This window comes from Gopherus evgoodei, chromosome 2, assembly GCF_007399415.2.
Source record: "Gopherus evgoodei ecotype Sinaloan lineage chromosome 2, rGopEvg1_v1.p, whole genome shotgun sequence".
NCBI lineage: Eukaryota > Metazoa > Chordata > Testudines > Testudinidae > Gopherus > Gopherus evgoodei.
The window spans coordinates 15256705-15282294 of record NC_044323.1 but is presented as its reverse complement, the minus strand read 5'-3'; the positions used below and the strand labels follow the sequence as shown (position 1 = coordinate 15282294).

The following is a 25590-nucleotide window of genomic DNA, read 5'->3' as shown; positions in this document are numbered from 1 at the left end:
TTTCATTGTGTCTGGCACAGCAATATTGCATCCCTTGCGTGGGAATGAAAGGTGCTGTGGATTTCAGACTGTTTTGATTTCCATTTTAATCCCTCTAGTCCTCCACATTGCCAATATTGTTCTAATGTGACCAGAGGGATCTTACTAGAGCAGTAAATGTCGCATAGTATGGAATGCTCTGCTTCAGCAGTGCAAATCAACAGAGCATGGACCAAACTAATTCTGTTCAAATTCTGCACCTGTTGTCTTAGTTCCTGAGCATCTGAGGTGGTGCAGGATGGAATGTTTCCTTTGGACTGCTGCTCAGTTGGTCTAGTACAGAGAAATTATTTTAATGCAATTCTTTTGTATTTAATAGAGCTTGTGGAGAAGGGTAAGTCCTTTTCAGGAAGGATTTTGATACTGAGAAATTTGGTTTCATTCCAATTTGGAATGAAAACTAAAAATTTCAAAATTCTCTGTGAAATGGAAAGCCCTGGGTCCCTTGGCATAGGGACAGTTTGCCTAATGGGATGCCCGAGAGCTGCAAGCCCTGGAAGCTGTGGGGTCCCTGACTTTGGGGGTAATCTGCCTGCGGGGAAGTCCTGGCAGCCTCACAATCAGGAGCCCAGCACATGAGCTGCTGAAGAACCTGGAATCTGGGGCTCCTAGGGCTTACAGGCTCTTGGCTTCCCACCCAGCTGGCTCTTGAGGAGCCGGGCAGGTAAAGTGGCAGAAAATCAGATGGGCTCCCAGTGAAAAACTTCCTGCTTTTTGTCAGCCTTTTTTCCAAAATCAAGACAGTCTCCATGGAACATTTCAATTTCAAATTGGCATTTTCTGTCAGTAAAATATTGTTGCGTCTGAAAATTTCTGACCCGCTCCAGTATTTAATTTTAAAAGTAACTTGTCAACTAACATCATTTTTAGGACTGTTGTTCCACCAGCAAAATTCCTTTTTTTTTTTTTTTTTGTTCAGTTTGTTTTTTCCAATTATATGGTTATATCCTCTGGGATTTATTTTCTTGCCTGATTTATATGGATATATATCTGTGTATAATGTGTAGGATTTGTTAATGCACAAGTTTTGGGCCACATTCTAAAGTAAGATCCTTGTAATTGCCTTCTGCATAATAAAAAATGTGAAGCTCTTACAAAACACTTGTTGTCATGCCAGTGGCCTACTGTCTGTTCAAAAGAGGTGAATTACTGAATGATTCTGTTAATAGTAATTGCAAAATCTTATGGTCTGGCAGCTGATTATAAAGGAGTACCATGTTAACCTCTAGTGGTATAATACTCTTGTTCAACAGCACAAAAAAGTGTAGGTAGGACTGTCATCTAATTTCATAAATAATTGCTGAACTTAAATTCCAGATAAGTTAGTGATAATAATGACTCAGTCAGCATAAAATGATTTTGATCCTAGATACATTTAAACTGAAAAGATTTGTTTGTGAACAATGTGCCTTTCTTGCATTTGTAGGCCTCGGAGTAGAGGAAAAACTGCAGTGGAGGATGAAGACAGCATGGATGGGTTGGAGGCAGCAGAAACAGAAAACACTGTGGAAACAGGTAAAGAGATGTACAGTGTCATCTTGTCATTTCTCTTTTAGAAGTGATGCATGTAGTTACGCAGAAAATTTGTCTGTTTATAAGCAGGAAAATAATCTCTTGCTTTAATATGACACCATGAAACAGACATTTACACATTTATAAAAATAAGACTGCATTCTTTACTTTTTAAAAATAGTCTGAAGGGAAATACCTCTGTATTTCAAATGTCTAGTGGCTCTTTTGTTTTGATAACTCTACCACTGTCTAACAGAAGTAAAATACAGTAGCAGCCACTTGTATATTATCTGCCAAAATAGAATGTTGCTCTTTGCCCTGTAGTAGCAGTTGACTAAGGAAATTATACCACAGGGATGGCATAATGTTAGTGCTCTCTGCTGCTGTTTGAGAAACACATGTTAATTTGCTAGTCTTATAAATATTTATATTGAGATAGCACGCAAAGGCCTTAATCAGGATATAGACCCCATTGTGTTGGGTGTGGTACAAACATAAAAAAGATGTAATCCCTACCCTGGAGGGTTTACAGTCTGAAGACCAAAACAGATGGGTTAAAACATACAAATGAATGAATATGATGATGAATTTCCCCAGCTTTGTTAGCTACATGTGTGTAGCTCTTGGAAATCTGCCTAGACTGTAAGTATCTGACATGATTGCTACAAAATCCTGCCTGAGTGAGCCTTAATAAGGAATCTGAAGGAGATTAAGGAAGAGACTGTATGGATTCTATTGAGGAGCTCTTTCCATGCATGTTGGACAGAGTGAAAGAAAGCAGAGATGTGTTTAAGGGAGAAGCTGGATGGTGAAGGGAGGTGTCCACATTACAATAAGTTACTAGATCAGCTAGGAAGGGCGGGGTTAAGTTTTGAAGGTTCTTAAAGGTAAAGACAAGAAACCTATGTTTGATATAGAGGTTAAGGGGGAGCCAGTGGAGGGACTTGGATGGCCAGAGTAAGGAGGTGATGTGGTCAGAAAAAGGAGCCATCTTAGAAGCATTATTTTAAATAGGCTTTGAGGGAGCAAAGTTACCGTAGTTGAGGCCATAAAAGAGGAGGTGGTGATAGTCAGGGCATGAAATTATGAGGACGGGCATGAGAGATTTAGCTGTGTCATCTGTTCTCTTGCTCCCCATTTGGTAAGAGTTACAAAGTATTGAAGAGACTTTGTGCTCAGGTTTCAGGGAGTGCTTTGAGGTGTTCAGCAGCAATTCTTATTGATAAATGACTGGTATTAATAGGTTCTGAAGGGTGTCTAGTTCAAAGGGAACTGTCAACAATTGACTGTAAGTCTGCCAACACTTTGTTTAGCCCATTGCATTACCTGCAGTCTCATGCACTGCTTTGATGTATGGTCTTCCCCAGGCCCTACATAAGGATGTTTATCAGTAACAGTGGTGACAAAGCAGAAACTGAAGAAACAGCGGGCACCAATATCCTTAGGAAAGAAGGGGAGGGCAGAGGAAGGCTAAGGCCAGGTCTATACTATAGAGTTAGGTTGATGTAAGCTAGCTTACATTGACCTACTCTAAGCATCTACACTAAAATGTAGGTCCCACCAATGTAACTTGCCTACTTCACCGCCACAAGAAGTGTAGTGTTTAGGTTGATGTAATTAGGTCGATATGGTGTCAGTGTAGACACTGTGTTACTTGCATCGACTGTTGCTGCCTTTCAGAAGCCATCCCATAATGCCCCACACTGATGCGCCTGGTGAAGATGCACACCGCCGACACAAGAAGCTTAGTGTGGACATGCAAAAGTGATTTAATTACTGTGGTGACTGTATGTCGATGTAGTTCAGGTTGATTTAATTTTGTAGTGTAGACTTGCCAAAGGCCTAAGCCTCTTTGGTGCTTTGTTTTCAGACTTGCCCATTACACGGAGCCCTGCCTCCCCACTGGAAATACCCTTGTAAACTTTGTCAGGGGAATAGACATTTTTTTATTTTTTTTAAAGGAGGTTAAAGAGAATCTGTAATGATACATTACTATTTAAAAGGTGCTTTAATTACTACTCTGGTCTGGCTGTACACAGTCATGTTAACTAGTTTACCGACACTCCTTGTGTCATCAGCATAGAACTGTGAACAATTAGTTCTTCTTCGAATGATTACTCATATCCATTCCAGTTAGGTGTGCGCGCTCATTGGAAGATTTTTACCCTAGTAACCCTGGTGGGTCGGCAGGGTCGCCCCCTGGAGTGGCGCCGCTATGGCGCCAAATATATACCCCTGCTGACCCGACCGCTCCTCAGTTCCTTCTTACCGCCCATGTCGGTCCTTGGAACAGTGGAGCGCGGATTAACTGTCCTCCACTTCCCTAGCTTCTCCTTGTTCATTCGATATCTTGTTGTACATAGTTGACTTAGTCTATAGTGTAATTAGTTTTATAGTTATTAGATAGTTACTGTACATAGTTTAGCGGGTTTTGGGCATTAGCCCTTCCCCGCACCCAGTGCCGGGGCCCATGCCCAGTTCACCGGGGTTCAAACCGTGCTCGGCCTGTAAAAAGCCGATGCCCATGAGCGATCCCCACGACTCTTGCCTTAAGTGCCTCGAGGAATCGCACATCTCAGATAAATGCCACATTTGTAAGGCTTTTAAGCCGCGGACAAAAAAGGAGAGGGACTTTCGCTTGAAGACTCTCCTTATGGAGGCAGCCCTGAACCCTCCGTCCTCAGCACCGAGCACTGACAACGCTCCTCCGGCACCGGACTGTGCTGGCTCCGCCAAGACACCTCAGCACCAGCCTTCTCCGGCACAGGGACCTGATCGGAGGACCTCCGCTTTTTCCATGCCTTCGACGCAGACTCACCCTCGTTCGGACTGCCCGGCACCTACTCCTGCTGTGGCACCGACAACTGTGGTACTGTAGACTCCGGTCCCAAGAGGGCCTTCGACTCTGGTCCTTGAGAACTCCCCGCCGAGGCCTATGGTTGAGCTTACGGTCCCTTCCACGCTGGAGACATTCTCCTCAGCCAGGAACCTTGTAGCGATGACTGAGTCTGCCCTGCCTCAACCCCCGGCACCGCCGGTGCGGGTACTACATTCCAGAGGCAAGCCAGCCACTATGAGACCTCCTTCACTGGAATTGGCAAGCCGGCACCGATCTTGATCCAGGTCCTGGCACCGCTCACGGTCTCATGGATGGTCCCGTTCTAGACACCACTCGCAGTCCTGGCACCGCTCACCAGGTGGTACCGGTTGTACTCGCGGCACAGATCCACTTCTCGTCCTGCCTGGTACTCTCGTTACCGCTCCGGTTCTAGGCACCGCTCCCGGCACCGAGACTCTCGCAGCTGGTCCTGCCGCAGACCTTCGAGATCCAGATCGACCTCCCGGCACCGCGCTAATTGCAGGTCCCGGTCTCGTTCTCGGCACCGATATGACTCCTGGTACCGATCCCCGGCATCGAGGAGATCTCCAGTGACAAGAGCGAAGGACTCATACCAGGCTCGTTTGGCTCCTCTCTGGCCATCCCCACGCCTGTCTGTGTCTTCTCAGGTGGATAGTGCATATGCCCAAGACACCGACGTGCCTGCTGCCTTATTCCATGAACCTCAGCCTCAAGATCATGGGCCGCAACAGTAGGGTTTCTGGACGCCTTGGGCATAGCATCAGGCCCAAGGCTCTCACCCAGGTCCATTGTGCTCGGCCACCTCAGAACACTGGGTGCCGGAAGCCACAATCACCCGCCCTCCTCCTCCTCCTCCTCCTCCTCAGGACTCCCAGCTCCCCAGGGAGACAGAGATGATCCACCAGGAGGAGCCATCGTCAGACCCGCTTGTTCCAGGTCTCTCCTCTTCATCCTCCCCTGACGAGGCTGTAGCTGGAACCTCATCTGTTGGCCCTCCACCAATCAACCTCAGGGACCACCAAGACCTCCTCAGATGCGTTGCACAAAATACGAGCTTGCAGGCCGAGGAGGTCCTGGAGATACAGGACCCAGTGGTGGACATTTTGTCATCAGATGCCCCCACTAGGGTGGCTCTTCCCTTAATTAGGACCATAAGGCCAATGCCACTACGATCTGGCAGTCCCTGGCCTCTGTCCCACTGCTGCGCGAGGTGTAGAGTGTAAATACATGGTGCCCTCCAAGGGCTATGAATATCTCTATGTCCACCCTCCTCCTTGCTCGCTCATCGTCCAGTTGGTTAACGAGAGGGAGTGCCATAGTCAGCAGGCTCCAGCCCCTAAATCAAAGGATGCTAGACGCATGGACTTGCTAGGGCGCAAAGTCTATTTCGCAGGGGCAGTCCAACTCCACCTGTCCAATCAGCAAGCCCTCCTTAGCCGCTATAGTTATAACACCTGGGCAGCAGCGGACAAATTTAAGGAGTTGCTTCCGCAGGACGCACGACAGGAGTTCTCGGTGATCCTCGTTGAAGGAAAGAAAGTGGCAAGAACTTCCCTCCAGGCTTCCCTGGATGCCGCGGACTCAGCTGCCAGGACTCTGACCTCTGGCGTGACTATGCAGCGTATCTCGTGGCTGCAGGTCTCCAGCCTCCCCCTGGAGCTCCAACACACAATTCAGGATCTTCCCTTTGAAGGATAAGGGCTGTTCTCGGATAAAACTGACCCTAGGCTGCAGAGCCTAAAAGACAACAGGGTCATTATGCGCTCATTAGGCACGCACATGCCAGTGACTCAGCGCAGGCCCTTCCGGCCCCAACCGCACCGCCCTTACCCTCAGCCCCAGCAGAGGCAAGACTTCGCCAGACGGCGAGGCAAAACCGGTCACCAAAGGCAATCGGGCAACCAAGCGGGCCGAAACCAAGGCTCCTCCAAGCCTTCTTCAGGGCCAAAACCTTCCTTTTGAAGGTGCGCCCGAGGGCATTGTAACAGTTTCTTTAAAGGATCCGTCCCCTCCTTTCTCCAACCATTTTTCCTTTTCCCTCCCTGCGTGGTCCCAGCTAACGTCAGATCACTGGGTCTTACGCACGCTGGAATTTGGATACCACCTCCAATTTATTTCAACCCTCCCCTTCCACCCCCCCTCCCTTGTCCCTCTTCAGGGACCCCTCTCACGAGCAACTCCTCCTCCAGGAGATGCAAACACTCCTCGCCAAAGGAGCCATAGAGGAGGTACTGGAGCACGAGTGGGGCAAGGGGTTTTACTCCTGCTACTTCCTAATCCCCAAGGCAAAGGGAGGTCTCAGACCTATCCTCAATCTGCGGGAACTCAACAGATACATGATGAAGTTGAAGTTCCGTCTGGTATCCCTGGGGACCGTTATCCCATCCCTGGATTCTGGAGACTGGTATGCCACCCTCGACATGAAAGATGCCTACTTCCACATTGCCATCTACCCACCTCACAGGAGGTTCCTCCGGTTCGTGGCCAACCGCCAACATTTTCAGTTCGCGGTCCTCCCGGTTGGCCTCTCTACAGCCCCAAGAGTATTCATCAAATGTATGGCTGTAGTCGCTGCCCACCTCTGCCGCAGTCGGATACACGTGTTTCCGTATCTAGACGACTGGCTCATCCGAGGGACCTCCAAGGTGCGAGTCCTCCGTCACGTCCGCATTGCCAAGGACCTTTTCCTACATCTAGGCCTAATGATCAATTCGGAAAAATCGACTCTGATCCCCACTCAGAGGATAGAATTTATTGGCGCCACCCTGGACTCCAGTCTGGCCAGAGCCTGACTACCATTGTCATGGTTCCAGACTATGGTAGCCATCATCCAGAGTCTGCGAACGCCGCTGTTGACTTGGGTACGCACTTGCCTCACTCTCCTGGGCCACATGGCGGCCTGTATATTCGTAACGAAATACGCCAGACTGCGCCTCCGACCCCTCCAGTTGTGGCTCAACTCACGATATCGACCAGCCAGGGGATGCTATGGACATGGTCGTCACCATTCCCCCCACCCTCCTAGACTCCTTAGAGTGGTGGCTGGATCCCTCCATGGTGTGTGCAGGGCTCCCGTTCCATTCGCCCCAGCCCTCGGCATCCCTGACAATGGACGCATCATCCCTGAGTTGGGGGGCTCACCTTGGACACCTGCACACTCAGGGCCTTTGGTCATCTCAAGAGCTCACCCTGCACATCAACGTCCGGGAGCTGAGAGCGGTCCGCCTCGCTTGCCAGATGTTCCAACAGCAATTACAGGGCCGTTGTGTGTGTCAGTATTCACCGACAACACAATGGCCATGCACCATATAAACAAGCAAGGTGGCACGAGGTCTTCGCCCCTGTGTCAAGAGGCCTTATGACTCTGGGACTTTTGCATAGCCCACTCTATACACCTCATTGCATCCTTTCTCCTGGGAGTTTGGAACATGCTGGCGGATCGCCTCAGCAGATCCTTCCTTTCCCACGAATGGTCACTTCGCCCGGATGTTACTCTTTCGCCCTTCCGGAGGTGGGGGTTTCCCCGGATAGATCTCTTTGCATCCCGCGGGAACAGGAAATGCTGGATGTTCTGCTCGTTTCAAGGCCTCTCACCGGGTTCAGTGGCGGACACCTTCCTTATACCGTGGACGACGCACCTGCTCTATGCCTTTCCACCGTTTCCGCTCATCCACAGGGTCCTACTGAAAGTATGCAGGGACAAAGCCCGCTTAATCATGATAGCTCCAGCGTGGCCTCGGCAACACTGGTATACCATGTTGCTAGACCTATCGATAGCTGACCCTGTCCCCCTGCCTCTTCACCTATACCTGATCATTCAGGACCACGGCAAACTGCGTCACCCGGACCTTCAGTCCCTCTACCTCACGGCATGGCTCCTGAGTGGCTGACCCAGTCTGAGTTGCGTTGCTCTGCCCCAGTGCAACAGATGCTCCTGAGTAGCAGGAAGCCTTCCACTAGAGCGACATATTTGGCCAAGTGGAAGCGTTTCACATGCTGGTGCATGGAGCGGAACTTCCTTCCCACCGAGGTCTCCATCCCTAACATCTTGGATTACCTCTGGTCTCTCAAACAACAGGGCCTACTGGTATCATCTTTGAGGGTCCATTTGGCGGCCATCTCTACCTTCCACCCAGGGGAGAATGACCGCTCGGTATTCTCACACCCGATGGTGTCTAGATTCCTTAAGGGCCTAGAGCGCCTGTACCCCCAGGTACGCCGCCCCACCCCAACATGGGACTTTAACCTGGTTCTTGCCAGACTCATGTCCGCCCCATTCGAGCCGTTAGCAACTTGCTCCCTTCTCTACCTCTCATGGAAAACCACTTTCCTGGTGGCCATCACATCAGCGAGACAAGTCTCCGAGCTTCGGGCCCTCACGGTAGATCCCCCATATACTGTATTCCACAGGGACAAGGTGCAGTTGCGACCACATCCGGCCTTTCTCCCCAAAGTGATATTGGCCTTCCATGTTAACCAGGAGATCTTCCTACCTGTCTTCTTCCCAAAGCTGCATTCGTCTCGCAGGGAGCAGCAGCTAAACTCCCTAGACGTCTGTAAAGTACTCACTTTTTATATCGAGCGAACAAAACCATTTCGCAGAACCCCCCAACTCTTTGTTGCGGTGGATGAGCATATCAAGGGCCTACCCATTTCCTCACAGCGGATTTCCTCCTGGGTGATGTTGTGCATCCGCACCTGTTACGATTTGGCTCATGTTCCGTCGAGCCACGTGACTATGCACTCTACCAGGGCTCAGGCCTCATCGGCTGCTTTCCTTGTTCACGTACCCATTCGTGAGATTTGTCGCGCAGCTGCCTGGTCCTCGGTCCATACCTTCGCCTCCCACTATGCCCTGGTTCAGCAGTCTAGGGATGACACAGCCTTTGGTTCCACAGTATTATACTCTGCGACATCTCACTCCGACCCCACCGCCTAGGTAAGGCTTGGGAATCACCTAACTGGAATGGATATGAGCAATCACTCGAAGAAGAAAAGATGGTTACTCACCTTTGTAACTGTTGTTCTTCGAGATGTGTTGCTCATATCCATTCCAAACGTGCCCTCCTTCCCCACTGTTGGAGTAGCCGGCAAGAAGGAACTGAGGAGCAGTTGGGTCAGCAGGGGTATATATCCGGCGCCACTCCAAGGGGCGACCCTGCCAATCCACCGGGGTTGCTAGGGTAAAAATCTTCCGATGAGCATGCACGTGGCGCGCACACAGCTAACTGGAATGGATATGAGCAACACATCTCGAAGAACAACAGTTACAAAGGTGAGTAACCATCTTTTTGTTTGGATGAGAGGCCAACAAGAAAGAATACTTCACTTGCATCCCTTTTGGAGCCTCAGAGAGACTTGTTGGTCACTATGGGCATGACTCTTCTTTATGCTAAAGCCTCTTTACACCATTCTGGCAGTGTATTTAAAAAAAAAAAAAAGAAAAGGCCTTATTGTAAATGTGCACGTCCAATATCTCTGGACATGGGGGACCAAACTGGACTTAAAGGAACATTGTCAGTTTAAGCAGTTTGGAGAACATTGACTGCTAAACGAATGTTAGGCTTGATTGGGGGGAGAGAGAGCGAGCAGGAAATCATAATTAACTGTTAAGATTTGCTATCTTGTGACTTGCTAGGATTTGAATTATTCTGGCAGAAATGTTTTCAGGACCAATGAACTTTTTTAAGTACTGGTCTGGGGCTAATAAGCAGGGGGGGAAAAGTGATACCAGTTAGCTGTTAATAGATATAAAACTATTTGCTGTTCATTAAACGGAAGGAGATTTTAGTTGTCTGTGTGTCTCTGTCATTTTATTTTTAAAGGCTCTGTACTGAGATGGGTATCCTTTCAGTTTAAAAAAAAAAAAAAAAAGAAATGGATTTTTGCAAAAACCTCACCAGTATTTCCTAACAAACTATTTTAAAGTGATAATAATATTGTAGTAGAGTTTTTAAATGGGCCTTTGAATTTGAGAGTTCAGAATGAGTTCGTGTAAATATAAATGTGTAATGTGACTTTGGACAAGTCACTTCACCTCTCTGTACCTCTTGTCTGCTTTCTTCTCTCTTTTGTCTATTTAGAATTTAATCGCTTTGAGGCAGGGACCTTTTCTTTCCATGTGTTCATATAGAATATAGCACAATGGTGCCCTGATCTTGGTTGGGGCCTCTAGACACTATTGTAATACAAATAATAATAGTCATATGTTGTTAGTGTCAATTGAATTCAGAGCAATCCACATTGCTGTCAGACAGGGACTTTCAGGGTCCATTCTGGTCAATTTCATGACCAGAAGGTTTGAAAATTAGTCAATTTTAGGTTTCAAATGTTTACACCTGAAATTTCAGTGTTTGTAACCATGGAGGTCCCAACCCAAAAAGGAGTTGTGGAGTGGGGGTGTTGCAAAGCTGCTGTTGGGGGGTTGTGTGATTGCCACCCTCACTCCTGCAGCTGCAGGAGGTTCCTGGAGGTGGAGGTGGGTCTGATCTCCCCACGAGAGCAGCTGTGCAGGGGAAGAGCAAGTCCTGTCCCTCCCCAGTGTTGAGACTAGCCATCTGGAGCCTGGGGAATGGTAGGAGCCCTGGCTGAGATACCTTCAGCCCTGACCCTCCCTTTCCCCTCCAATAGCTAGATTTCAGGTGGGAGGGCGTAATTCATGGTCCATGAAACATTTTTCACAGCTGTGAATTTGGTAAGGCCCAGACAGGAGGAAGGAGTATTCCCTCTGAATGTGGCAGGTTACCCCACAAACCCCTATTCCAGTGATTCTCAACCTGTGGTCCGCAAATTAAGATTTTCAAAGGGGTCCACAACTCAATTTGAAATTTATTAGGGGTCTGCAAACATGGTTGAGGTTGAAGGGATGAAAACCACTGCCCACAGGAAGGGAGATTCCCACAGTGAAGAAAGCAGAGGAAACATGTCTCCCATCTCCTGAAGGGAGCAGATGGGGAAGATTCCCCACTTTCTCCTACCTCCCAGAGAGAGAGATTCTCCACATACTCCCATCTCCTGGTGAGAGTTACCCCCTGAAGAGTGTTGCCTTGATGCTGGTGACATGCTAACAACCCACTTATCTTACCACTGCGTGTATTAAATTTAACACAGTGTTCACCAGAAGACATGTAACAAATCTGAGAACATTGTTTAAATGTTAAAACCCGTGGGTGCATGTGTTTACTACAATAACGTGCATATGCCAGTGTTTATATGTAGCAAAACCATTGCATTAATATTTAGTAAGCAAGTAAACATGTCATAACAAAGAAAAAACAGGTACTAAATCCATCAGTTCAGAATTCCAGTAAGTGAATACTACTGCATCAGTTTACCAATAGCATTTATTGTGAGCATCTTACAATCAAAATATCTGAATAGAAATGTGAATATATGTGTACTCACTTAGAGGCCAGGAAAGGTATATGAGGAGTTGAAGTCGTGATAGTAGCCAAGTTGCTGGAAACACTGAATTTTAAATATAGGTGTTGCAAGAAGGAATGTTACATCCTGACCTGTTTCTTATTTATATTTAAACTAGGAGGTCCACAGTCTTCAGCTTCTGTAGTTCAAGCTTACTGCATGCACCCCATGACTTTCCACCCTCCCATCCCCCTCTGTTTCAGGGCCTCCCTGAAACTCTCTCCTTTAGGTTAGGAGCTCTGTGTTCCTCATCCTTCCCCTTCCCCCCATTCCAGGGGTTCTGTGCACCCACTTTTACCCCTTCTCACATGCCAGAGTCTTGGTGTGCTTTCCTCATATACCAGGGTCCTCTATTACCTGTTCGGATAGCTTTAATTCTGAACACCCACTGGTATTTCTTGGCGTATGTGCCTTTTCTTTGGTGTGCAAACATTTTGCATTTTTTAATACAGAATACTATGCTAGTGATACTTTATGGCTGAGATTAATATAGGTTGAACCTCTCTAGTCTGGCGCCCTTCGGACCTGACTGGTGCCGAACTAGAGAATTTCGCGAACCACAGAAGGTCAATGCAGAGTGCCAGCTGGTATTCATAGGTGTGGGAAGTAGGGAAGCAGGGGGTGCTGCAGCACCCCCAGGCTTTGTGCCCAGTGTGCCCCCCCCACCTGGGGGGACCTGCTGCCATGCAGGTTGCTGGCCTCTGGCTCCCCGCCTGGGTGCTCCAATGCCAGCCCCATGTCCCAGCTGCCGGCCCCAGGTGTCCCTCTCTCCCCCACCCCCGAGCTTGAACGCTGCGAATCAGCTGTTCGCAGTGCTCTGGAAGCGCTGGGACGGAGGAGGAGAAGTTGGTAAGCAGGGGGGCCGCTGGTGCGTGGGAGGTGGGGGGGGGCAGAGGAGGGAGGTTGGTGCCGGTGGATGTTCCAAACCCACTAATTTTTCCGCGTGGGTGCTCCAGCCGGTCAATGGGAGCTGTGGGGGTGGTGCTTGTGGACCCAGGCTGTGCACAGAGACCTGCTACCCTTCTCCCCCCAAGGGGCGCACAGAGACATGCCAGCAGCAGGCGGCTGAAACTGCTTCCGGGAGCAGCGTGGGGCCATGGCATGCAGGCAGCCTGCCTGAGCCCTGCTGCGCCACCGGCTGGGAGCTGCCTGTGGTAAGCGCCTTTTGGCCAGAGCCTGCACCTTGCACCAGCTCCCACACTCCAAAATTCTGCACCAGCCTGGAGCTCCCTTCTGCACCCAAACTCCCTCCCAGATCCCGCACCCACTCCTGCACCCCAATCCACTGCCCCAGCCCAGAGCTCCCTTTGGCACCCAAATTCCCTCCCAGACCCCACACCCTCTCTGCCAGAGTATTGCATTTTCGGAGTAATTTGGGGAGTCTTATTTAACAGTATGTTTTAAAAGATTGTTAAGGGTACTCAGAGCCTGGAATGTGCACTCTTTTTGGGTAGCAATATAAATCTAAAGAAAGAAATAACAGAACAAATACATCCTACTAGCCTCTGTTGGTTTGTGTTTCTTTGGGGTTTTTTTTGTTTGTTGCTTCTGTCTAATACTGAGCTTATGCTTCTATTCTCCTGTTTGGTAGATCATTTTCTTCTTGTGTTAGTTTAAGCAAATTTCCATCCAAAGTATATTTTGCCTTAGCTTTGGATCTCCCTTTAGGTTTCCTGAAATTGAATTCTACATGTTGATCCTCTGATCATTGTCTTTCCTTATCAAAACTTTCATAAATTACTCACCTCTTCTTAGGGTGACAGATGTCTTGATTTTATAGGGACAGTCCTGATATTTTGGGCTTTTTCTTATATAGGTGCCTATTACCCCTCCATCCCCTGTCCCGATTTTTCTCCCTTGCTATCTGGTTACCCTGCCTCTTCTTTAGAATCCACAGTCGTTCCTGTCCTTGTGTCACTTGTAAATGTTGAGACCGTGCAGATTATCCTTTCTTCCACATCACTTTTGTATAAGTGAAATAAAGTTAGTGCTCCCGGTGATTCTTGTGGGAAAGCCCCCTGATAAATCCAACAATGAGGATTTTATTCTATTTACACTAAAGCATTCTGCGCTGTACCTACCAATTCTTAATCTATGCAAGTCCCTATTCCTGTATGTTGTATGGAAGCTTCTGGTTTGATACTTGGGAAAATGCGTTACTGAAACCTAGAAAATTATGTCAGCTGGTATCATTTACCCCTCATTATTTTATATTTTTGGTAACCCTGATACAGTGCCCAATGACATTTGTCTGGCCTGTTGATAACTTCTTGATGACATGTGCTCCTCTAATTACACTACGCTATGCTGCATCTTCACAGCCACCTTAAAGTGCTGCCGCAGCCAGTGCTTTAATGTTGCTGGTGAAGACATGACATAAGAAAAGATGTCCCACCATAGTCAGCTCATTGGGCAGAAGAAAAGTCAAAACAAAATAACTCTCTATAGCTGTATGTCCCAAGCAGAGCTTCCGATCAGGGAAAGGAAAAGAGCAGAAAATTTCATCGGTGCAATCCTAGCTGTTTTAAGTCAATGGCAGAAACTCTCATTTACTTCAGTGGATCCAGGATTTCATCCATGAAGTCTGTTAAGGACCTTGCCGTGCAGACATAACTTACCTAAGAAGTGTTCATAAACTACAGTGATGGGCACTATCGAAAACCATAAAATAAATGAAAGCTAGCTTTTCACTGAGTGCAGAGCATAATTTGAATATAGATTTAAACATATATTGCATAAAAGAATGCACCAAGATTATATGCACAGCCTCATTATATTCCCTTGTATTTGTATCTTTATGTAATACTGAGTAAAATTAGAGATCCAATGACTTTTCTGGTATTTTTTTTTGAAGTACGTGCTTTATACAACTGTTTTTATGTTTCTTTCAGCCAGTGGAAAAACTAGCAGAGCCCAGGGAGCTAGCTATTAAGAAAAGTGTTCTGTTTCTCTTTTCTCCTGTTGTAAACAAATTACCAAAACAAGGACTCAAAGAGGGCCACAAAAGATACTTGGATTTACATTAGAACAAGAACTTAGCAGCAGCCAGCTTCTCCTTTTGGGCTGATGATGATGTGAGGCAGACTGAAAATGGAACATTTAAAAGCCTAAGATTTTCCTTTTGGCTGCTCTAGCCCCCTCCCCTGGGTTCTTGTGTTGTGTGAACAAAAATATTTTTTTCATTAGGTAAAATCCCACACTTCTAAGCAAATCGAGAAAGTAGTGGGGCTGGCTTTGTGGCTTTTCTTTCTGAACTAGAACCATCTATTTATTCTGCCTTCCTTTCCATTGAACATCACCTTCACAGTTGTAGTATCTGCAAGTACCACCCTTAGACACAGTATGGCCAAAAATCTTGAGGGTTTTGAATGGGTTCTGAGGAACAAAGAAACTCAAACTCCCTCTCTGGCCAAAACTAAGGTTACCCAGGCCTAGTTTTGGTGTATTGTGCATCGTGTCAGTAATGGGTCATGGGGAAGTGTGCTTCAGCATCACCAAGCTGTATGTAGTGCATTGAATTTTGAAACGTGTAAGATGCATCTCCTTATCTTGAATGTGGTGAAATAGAGGGTTGACTGCAAGCCATGTTTTTGCACCTTGTGAATTAATACTTTTCTTCTCACCACTGATTGTCTTTACTTGCTGTTTTATGGTTTGTTTAGATTATGAGTTTTCTGAGCTAAAGACCTGTCTTGATTTTTGTAAAAGTCATGCATTCTGGTAGTACTGCATAATTTTAATAATATGGAATTATAATTGCATTCAAATATTTGCATGACATGAAAAAATGAAGTCTGGTCTCTTGTGTCACCTACCATAATCTGTCTCAGACCATAGACTTGTTTCTTCATTAGACATATTTGGCCAGTGTCAAAAATTTCTCTCCCCCACACTCCTTAGCCATTGTGGGGTCTTACTGGAAATCCTGGCCTGCCCATGTCTAAAAGGCCCCTCCTCCCACTGTGGGGTCAAGGTCAACAGAAATGCAGTGTGCCTGGCTTCTTCTGACAAAGGGGTTGACTTTTTAGGTAAGAAGAATGAGGAGTACATCTGGCACCTTAGAGACTAACAGATTTATGATCAACATGGTTTATTATATTTTGATTTAATGAAAATTTTCTTTATTCTAAAAATTTTAGGCTTGTCTCTACAAATTCATTTTGACTGAGACTTTGAATCTAATTGGCTAATATGCTACAACAAAGGGGAAAAAATGATGGTTACATATATTGCCACTCCGTATACAATGCCTCAGTGTTACCCTTGTGTGTTTAAAGTGCTTCTAAAGAGACCTGGTGGGTGAGGTGATATCTGTTGCTGGAGCAGCTTTTGTTGGGTTACAGGAAAGCTTTCAAGCTTCCACAGAACTCTTTTTTCTGGAATGGAAAAGGTACTATCAGCTAAATACAAGGTGAACTGACATTTTTCAAGAGACTATTCGAGGGAAAGTGGCCTCTTAACACCTCTCCAGTCATAGGAGGGAAAGGAAGGAAGGGGGGAGAAAAGACAACTTGCCAGGAGTTATTAGTGGGTTATAAATTGGTGTAATAAGCCATAAATCCAGTGCCTCTGTTCAGTTCATGATTTTCAGTGTCTAGCCAAGTTATGAATTTAAACACTCAGGCTTGTCTTTTGCAGGTGTTATGCAAGTTTCCTTTGAGGATGAGGACTGAGAGATCAGTCATAGAGTGATCATTTTGTGAAAGGTTCATCCACAGATGAATAGGGTGTTTTTGTGTCTTATCATTTTCCTCTGAGAGTTCATTTGAGAGTGTAGGGTTTGTCTGGTTTCACCCACATAGTTGTTGGGGAATTTATTGCACTGGATGAGGTATACCGCATGTAGTGATAGGCGTGTGTAGGACCCATGGATCTTGAAAAGTGTGTTCTGGGGAGTGTTGATCATCATAGCAGTAGAGATATGTCTACAGGTTTTGCACCTGTTGTTCTGCCAGGGTCTGGTACCATTTGAGTTGGTGTATCTTAATCTGTGGAGAGCTTTCTTCTGATGTGGTGAGAGGGGCTGTGGGGTTGTCTGAAGGTCAGAAGAGAGGGTTCAGGAAAGATTTCTTTCAGGATGTGGTCCCTGTTGAATATGGGTTGTAATTGTTTGATGCCCCATATGGGTTCCAGGGTGAGGTGGAAAATGACAGCTTGGGATGTGCAGTTGGAGGGGATTTATTTCCATATTGAAGCAGGTTCTCTAGGGGTATTTGAGTGGCTTATTCCATGATGCCTGGCCTTAGATAACACATTTGTTGGTGTGTTTGGAGTGATTACTGGATCTGTGCAGATAGGTGTGGTGATCTGTAGGTTTCTTCTGTATGGTAGTCATATAGTAGGGTTCCATTGTTGAAGCTGACCATGGTATCCAGGAAGTTGATGCTGGTGTGGGATTGTTCTAATGGATTTGTGGTGGTTATTGAAGTTGTGGTGGAAATCTGTGAGGGAGTTTGTTGTCTGTTCAGAGGATGAAAATATCATTGATGTGTATCAGCGATGTCATTAACTTTGTGGTGCATTTTCCAGAAATTTTTCCTCAAGTTAGCCCATGAAGAGTTTGGCATACTGGGGATCCATTCTAGTGCCCATGGCTGTTCCCATGGTTTGTACAAAATATTTTGTCGTTCAGTGTAAACTTGTTATGGGTGAGGATGAAATGGATGAGTTTTTAATGGATTCTTTTTAATGAAGTTGACATGTTCTAGTCATTCATCAAAGTATAAACAAAATCTGAAAGTGGATAGTTGGAACCTTTTCTTTGTTCCAGTGCTGTTTTAAGAAAGCATATGAATAATAAAAATATATAATTACAAGGTATCCAAATATGTAATTGAAAAAGGATCCTAACAACTTCATCATGCTGGGATCAGTGGATTTGCACAAGATGAAATTTTGTGCTTAGGATCTACAGAAACTAAACTATAGTTTTAAGTGGTGTGAAACAGAGAAAAAAGTTTTATTTCATGACTGGTGGAGAATTTACACTAAGGTATGCTGTGTTGGCTGGCTAAATAGCGTGTTTATTTATTAAATGCAAAAATATATTTTAATATAATATATTAAAGCTTACAAATTTAAATGAACATAAATGGAGAAATTTCTCATTTCCACGTAATGTTAATTCATTCTTACTGCTATTCTGAATTAATAGGGCAATAGTACATTATTATATATTGTGAGGGAAAGTCATATTTTTCCAATGGGAGGGAAAAAAGAAATTTAGGCTATTTTAAAAAATGAAAACTTAGTATTAGCAGTACTTTGAGAAAAATGGTTGCAGATGTTCCTGTAGATTTAATTTTTATTGTCATGTCTGAATAAAAATTCGCAGTTTTCAAGCATTTCCTTGAAATAAAAAAAATAAAAAAACAAAAATTGGTCCTCATAGAGGACCGTTAATGCCAGGTTTTGAACTTTAACCCCTGCATCTCACCACAGTAACTGTGCTCTTTAAAAACAAACAACAGAACAAAACAAAACATAAAATAAAGAGCTTTATATGGCTAAAAACTACTTTGCAAACTAAAATATAGCACTAGCTATTGGCAAAGAAGTCCCCATCCATGCACACTAATATACTGTGATTTAGTGCAGTGGTTTCTAAATGGTGGTGCCCAGAATGCTTGCTTGTGTTCCATGGAGAGTTGCTTGGTCACTGGGTGCCACCTTACCTTCCTGTTTTCAGGTGCTGAATCCTATCAGAATAAGGTAAAAATACATTAGAGACGTCTCCATGCAACAAATTGCTGTAGTTGCTCCAGGAACGTTGTTTGTCAGTGGAAGGAAAGGTGACAATGAGACATTCTATTTATTAAGACGTGTCTGACGTGACAAAAAAATGTGCGAACTCTGGGCGTAGTGGAAACTTTGTTTTGTTTTTTCCATGAGTTGAAAAAGTAAATGACATTTGGTAATAATGCATGACCTCACAGGCCAAGGGTATTGTTGCTCACCAGAGCTCACATTTTAAATTCACCGTCAGGAATCCTTGTCACTACTGCTGCTACACCATCTTTAGCTGTCAAAGAGCTTGTCTACTCTAGAGAATTTGGGTATTACTAACAGTACTGTAATCCTGTAGCATGCCTGTAAAACACCTTGCCCTAAACCTTGTCTTGCAACCGTGCACAGGTATTCATACCACTGTTGCAGTTACACTTGCTTTGAAAAAGTCTTGCCATCATTGCTTCCTGCAACAAGTCACAGCCAGTGTGTACAGCATGTGAGAGCACTGCAGTTCAAGGGTACAATTTAGCACTCCTACTGTAATCTGTCCAGTGCTTCTGTCTACCCTTCAGTGGCAGTTCTGACAGCTCAGACTGCATTGGCTTTATCCTATCAGGCTGTTTTCACCTGTTCTGTACTGGCTGCATATAGGCCTTGAGAGCAACCGCCTGTCCCTGTATTTATTAACAATTCAGCCTTCATCTAAATAGCAATAAAACTTTTATTTTTGCTCTGTTAAAATTTTTGTTTAAAACACTCCATTATTATTGTTAAACATTATTTAACAAGTTTTTAAATGTTTGTTTCTTTTTTTGGTAGAGGCTTTACAATATTTTCAATTGGAATATTTTTAACATTACATTTAAAAAAATATTTGTCAAAAGTAAACTTTTAGAATACAGATCTTTTTCTTTGCTTTGTTCCCCAGCTCTGGAGGGTTTTGTTTTAAAGGCAAAGGTAGTGATTGGGATGATGCTAAAAGATCTGCTTTTAGGGGGTTCTGCACGTGTAAAATGTATCTGTACTTTGTTGAGAGCGTACTTGGGCAGCCTCCAGAGAAGCACTTCCTGTTTTCTCTCTTGGGTCCCTGACATCCAGCAGAAGGGAGGTTAGTAATATAACAGCAGAAGATACATTTTAATCACTACACTCCCACAAAGAAATTTTGTCAGTTAATAGCTTTCTAGCTGTCATTCATTTCCTCCTCCTCCTCCATGTTGCACAGTACAGCCCCCAAGAGACTCGCTTCCCTGGAAGTGGCATGGAGGACAGGGAGAACTGGCTTTGAGTGCAGGAATTCCTCAGAAGGCCTGCTTGGCTCAAACCATGGCCCTCAAGATGCTTGTCTCTGCATCTAGGGAGCATGCATAGGAGGAAGAAACAGCATAATTTGAAAACAACAATTGTGAAAAACACCAATGAGAGATACAAATAAAGAAGCTACCTAGCATAGCAGAGCTTTTGATAACACACTAACTAAAAATCTTGAATGACAAATTCTGTCAAAACAGCTTTTTTTGTTTTTGTGTAAGGAGTGACTAGTCTGTTCTGCTATGAGGGGGGTAGTAAAAACAGCTCAGAGGGGAAAGAGATCTGAACACTGTGGTGTATTAAAGCACTTTTGTAATGGATCTTAAAGATTTTTTCCTACATGAGAACTTTACAATGAACTAAATAATTTTGTGAAACCTAAAATTTGTCTTTTCAACCTCAAGTCCAATAAAAAGTGTGTCAGGAGAACACAGTTAACATGATGAGCAGTTAACTGTGAAATCAGATGGTTCAAGTGACTTCTGCCTCCCCAACTTTCAAATTGTTAAATTTGATCTAATAAGCATTATGTAGATCCTGTTGATAACAGTGATTTGCCTCCATACTTACTCTATAGTTTTTGTGTAAGGCCGAAATGCATTGTTGCCATTATTATTATTATTTATTTGAATTACAGTAGCACCCAGAAACCCCAACTAGATTAGTAGACCATTGTGCTTAGACACTCTATAAACATACACTATAAAAGTCCCTATACCCAAAAATGCTCTTGCCTCCATTTTTCGCATCTGGCTTTTGATTTCAGCAGGGGGAATTCCCTGGGGCAACAGAAGTGCCTTTTTTTAATGCCATGAAATTCCATTCAGATTTGGCAGAGCTAGTGTTAAAAAATCATTTCAATGCAGAGGGAGGGACCCTCGGACCCATCCTCCCACTCTGGGAAAGTACAGTAGAACCTCAAAGTTACAGGCACCTCGGGAATAGAGGGTGTCCGTAACTCTGAAATGTTCGTAACTCTGAACAAAGCGCAGTTTGGGCTCCAGCAGCTGACACTCCAGGCTAGGCTCCAGCAGCAGCTGAGTTCCCTCCTCAGCACAGGCAGCTTCCAATAGTGTGTCCCCCCTCCCAGCTGTGGAAGGGGATGTGTGAAAACAGTGCCTCCCCCTCCTGGCCTGGGGGAGAGTGAAAGCGGCACAGACCCCAACATTGCTCCTGCTCTGCTGGCTCTGGCTGCCTTGAACTGGCAGCCCCAATGTCTTCACCTCTTAGCTGCAAGTGGCAGCCCCGCATGACGCAGGGCATGGGGACAGGCAGCCCAGATGTGCCTACCTTTAAGATGCAATACAGGTACTGTACAGAACAGTATTTGCTTTTTTGGTCTCCGTTGCTGCCTGATTGGTTACTTCCAGTTTAACATGGTGTCCGACTGTCCATAACTCTGGTGCTCGTATCTTTGAGATTCTACTGTAGTCTTATCCTGCTGACAGCTAAAGGAGTCAATCTTTAGCTCACATAGCACCATAGCACAGACTGTTATTAAAGTGTTCCTGTTCAGACTCGGCTGGTGATTCATAGGGGCAGAGGAATGTTACACTTTTACATAATAGATTTTTTTTTACCTTTTCTTTAAAAATAATAATTATAATAAAAACTACAAGATTACACACAGAGAGACTTCTTATTGAAAAAGGTTATTGAGGTTCCAAAGTCAAGCACTTGAAAGTTAGGAAATGCCAGGTTTGATTGCCACATGTCCTCAGTTTGGCCTCTTTATGTGTGTGCATAATGGCCGTCTTCAATTACATCATCACAGTCTATTAGAGAATTGTTCTGAGAACAACAAGATGAAATTCAATAAAGAGAAGTACAAAGTACTTCACTTGGGAAGGAGAAATCAAATACACAACCATAAAATTGGGAATAAGTCAGTAGGCAGAAATACTGCTGAAAAGGACGTAAGTGTTACAGTTGTATGTGAGTCAACAGTATAATGCAGTTGCAAAAAAAGGGTTAATACCATCCTGGGATGTATTAACAGGATCATTGTATGGGAAACACAGAGGTAATTGTCCTCCTCTGCTTGGCACTGGTGAGGCCTCAACTGAAGTACTGTGTCCGGTTCTGGACACTACACTTTTCGGAGAGATGAGGACAAACTGGAGAGACTCCAGAGGAGAGAGAAGAAATTATAAGACGTTTAGAAAACTTGACCTATGAGGAGAGGTTTAAAAAAACCTGAGCATGTTTAGTCTTGAGAAAAGACGACTGAGTGAGGACCTGATAACATGCATCTGACGAAGTTGGTATTCACCCACGAAAGCTCATGCTCCAAAACATCTGTTAGTCTATAAGGTGCCACAGGATTCTTTGCTGCTTTTACAGATCTAGACTAACATGGCTACCCCTCTGATACTTGACCTGATAACAGGTCTTCATATGTGTTAAAGCGGAGTGGCCAACCCGAGCCTAAGAAGGAGCCAGAATTTACCAATGTACATTGCCAAATGTACACTGTAATATGTCAGCAGCCTCGCCAATCAGTGCCTCCCCATCGCTCCCCGCACCTCCTGATCAGCTGTTTCATGGCATGCAGGCGGCTTGGAGAGGGATGAGTGAGGGCATAGCAGGGTCCAGGGAGGGGGCGGGAAGGGGTGGAATGGAGGCAGAGCCAGAGGTTGAGCAGTGAGCACCCCCTGGCACTTTAGAAAGTTGGAGCCTGTAGTTCCAGCCCTGGTGTCAGTGCCTATACAAGGAGCCACATATTAACTTTTGAAGAGCCGCATGTGGTTCTGGAGTAGGGTGACCAGATGCCCTGATTTTATAGGGACAGTCCCGATTTTTGGGTCTTTTTCTTATATAGGCTCCTATTACCCCTACCCCATCCCGATTTTTCACACTTGCTGTCTGGTCACCCTACTCTGGAGCCACAGGTTCGCCACCTCTTTGTTAAGAGCTGTTACAGGGCCATGCACAGGAATTTAAATTTGACCCCTTTTTGGGGGACGGTGCACAGAAACTCACTCTCCCTCTCCCCCTCCCCCTCCCTCGCTCCCAGCCCTAGGAGGAGCTCACTTTCTCCTTTCCTGACCTGCCCCAAGAAGAACTCCATCTTCCCTCTCCTTCCACCTGGCCCAGGCCCAATCTTCCCTCCCTTCACATGGCCTTGGCCCTGACTCTGACCCTGCAGGAGCTTGATCCTCCCTGCCTCTGCGGCCCTGGGGCCAGAGAAGTTCTGTGTCCCTGATGATCATTGGGGGAGGAGGAGTGTGCCTCTGCTTGCCTCCACCGCCCAGGCTGTTATAAAGAGGAGGATGGTGAATTCTTCTCCATTACCATTGCAGGTAGGACAAGAAGTAATGGGATTAAATTGCAGCAAGAGAGATTTAGGTTAGCTATTAGGAAAAACTTTGTAGTTAAGCTCTCCGCTTTCAAGGGAGGTTGTGGAATCCCCATCACTGAAGGTTTCTAAGAACGGGCTGGACAAATACCTGTCAGGGACAGTGTAGGTTTACTTGGTCCTGCCTCAGTGTAGAGGGCTCGGCTTGATGACCTCTTGAGGTCCCTTCCAGCCCCTCATTTCTAAGATGCTATTTTTCCATATGACCTCTGCCTCATTCAGAGCATGGGCTGGATACACAAGGGGGCAGAATTAAAGGTACATGGGCAACTGTAAATCTGGCATTTCCTAACTTTCAAGCACTTGATGTTGAAATTTAAGTAACATTTTTTTAATATAGATTTTTGTGTGTCATAAAATATTTACCCATCCACACTTGACAATTCCTCTCCCTGCTTAGGTGAAACAAACCTTTTGTTCTTGCACAAACTGCTTGGGTACCAACACTCAAATATGAAAAAGGTGTCAATTAGAACACATTTTTATGTCTAAACCAGGGAAGTTTGATATACAAGTTTGAGCTGTAAGTTTGAGAAACAATAATCATGAATTCCCATCATCTCATTTTTGAGCCATTATACAGACTTTAGGCAGAAATTAAAGTTCTCACTTTAGGTAGATGTGAAGAGGAATGATATTTCCCTGCTTAAATATTTCTTTTCTAATAGAGTTGTTACACTGACTAACCTATTTAAAAACATTTACATTAAAGGGGAAAATGTAAACAGTGATTTTTATAGCCACACAAATGGAATCTTAGCAGTCTTCTTTCTTGTCAAACAGAAGTCAAAGAACAATCTGCAGAGGAGGATGCCCAAACTGAAGTGGACAGGAACAAGCAGCTAACACCAATTCTTCAGCGCTCAGTATCTGAGGAGTCTGCAAGCTCCACTGCCTCTGTTGGTGTTGAAGCCAAAACCAGGTTAGTAAGTGAGACAGATGGGTGCTGAGTCAGTGGTGGGGGAAGGGCTGAGAGTTGAGTAATGGTTCAGAGATTGCTGGGAGAACAGGCTTGGGACAGTGTTGATGTTTGAAGCATTAGCAGAAACCTTGTTGGCAGCTGCTATATTTGAGACTGGTGATTTAATTAGTCTGCAGGGAACTGGGGGTGGAAAAGCATGTTTCTTAAGTGTCATCCTCCGTGATCACACAGCACAGGAAAACTTAAGAATTGCAAAATATTAACTATTTAAATGTAAAAGTTTAGGGGTTTGTGTACAAGCAGATACACTGCACCAGCTAGTAAAGCCTTTCTGGTGAGAAATAAAATGTGTACTATATATAAAAATGGTCTAACCTAACAGTACTTCCAAGGTTTCAGAGGATATTTTCTACATTTTTAGTAATGTTTTTTTAAATTTTATCTTGTATGCCATAATCCTACTTGTCTTTCAGAGTCTCGAACATGCAAATAAATGTTAACTGTGTTTTACCTTTTTCCTAAATTTGAGGTATCTGTAAATGTAACAATCATGTGACACTAGCAAGAACAAGACCTATCATGGGCAGACACCACTGGAACAGTGTCATGGAACTCTGGCCAAGTCTTCAGTACAGCTAGTTAGCCCAATAGTGGGCTTCTGTTTGTTGCAGAGGTTATCAGATCAATTTAAGGAGACTTTTTATAATATGGATGTATGTTTTTGACAGACTTGGATTAAAAATAACCCAAACCATTTCACTTCCACCTTGTCAGAGTTTGCACCTGTGCCCCCAGATACAAAAGACTAGTGCCGTAACTGCCTACCTCACTTACCTTTACAGATTTTACATGGTCACAAACTTCTGTTAGAAGGGAAATATCTGTGGGAGCTACCCTGATATATCAATAAAACTGAAGTGTGTGTGTGTGTGGAGAGATTGTTATATCCTTGCTCAAGAAACCGTCTCATGATACTGATAGGGCAGTAGATAGAGAGTTTTTCTCAGATCTTTTTTAGGGAAAAAAAATATTGAGAAGGTGCTGACAAGGCAGATATCTGGGGTCTGGAGGCAGGTATCTGGAGTCTGCAGGTTTCCCTGATCCCAGACAGTTTGATTTTAGGCCTGGATGTAGTATGGACATTGCATTGACAGCAATGTTGGGTGGTATCCTCCTGGCAATGGACAAAAATCAAATGTCCATTTATTTTTATTTCTTAATCTAATCCTGCACTCATCTAAAACCAATGCACATCTAAAGAACAACTGCTGTTTTTTGAATCTGTCTTCTATAGCATTGTCCATGAATGATGGTGACAAATCTTCCTGGCAGGGGTGGAGGGAATAACTTTTGAGTGGTTCCACTCCTTTTTGTTAGAAAGAACTCCAAATAGATGAAGCAGAGTACAGTAAAGATTGACCCTCAATTCTGTAGTGT

At 44.9% G+C, this 25590-nt stretch overlaps 1 protein-coding gene across 15 annotated transcripts in view; it reads left to right on the top strand.

Moving 5' to 3' along the window:
* Positions 1-25590, top strand: part of KMT2C (lysine methyltransferase 2C) — a 332701-nt gene that overhangs the window by 80493 nt on the left and 226618 nt on the right. For all 15 annotated transcript variants that reach the window (XM_030550063.1, XM_030550061.1, XM_030550055.1 and 12 more), the window contains 2 exons: positions 1466-1554; positions 24015-24153. In XM_030550063.1, the coding sequence (XP_030405923.1) occupies positions 1466-1554; positions 24015-24153 (228 nt within the window). The remainder of the gene's footprint in view (positions 1-1465; positions 1555-24014; positions 24154-25590) is intronic.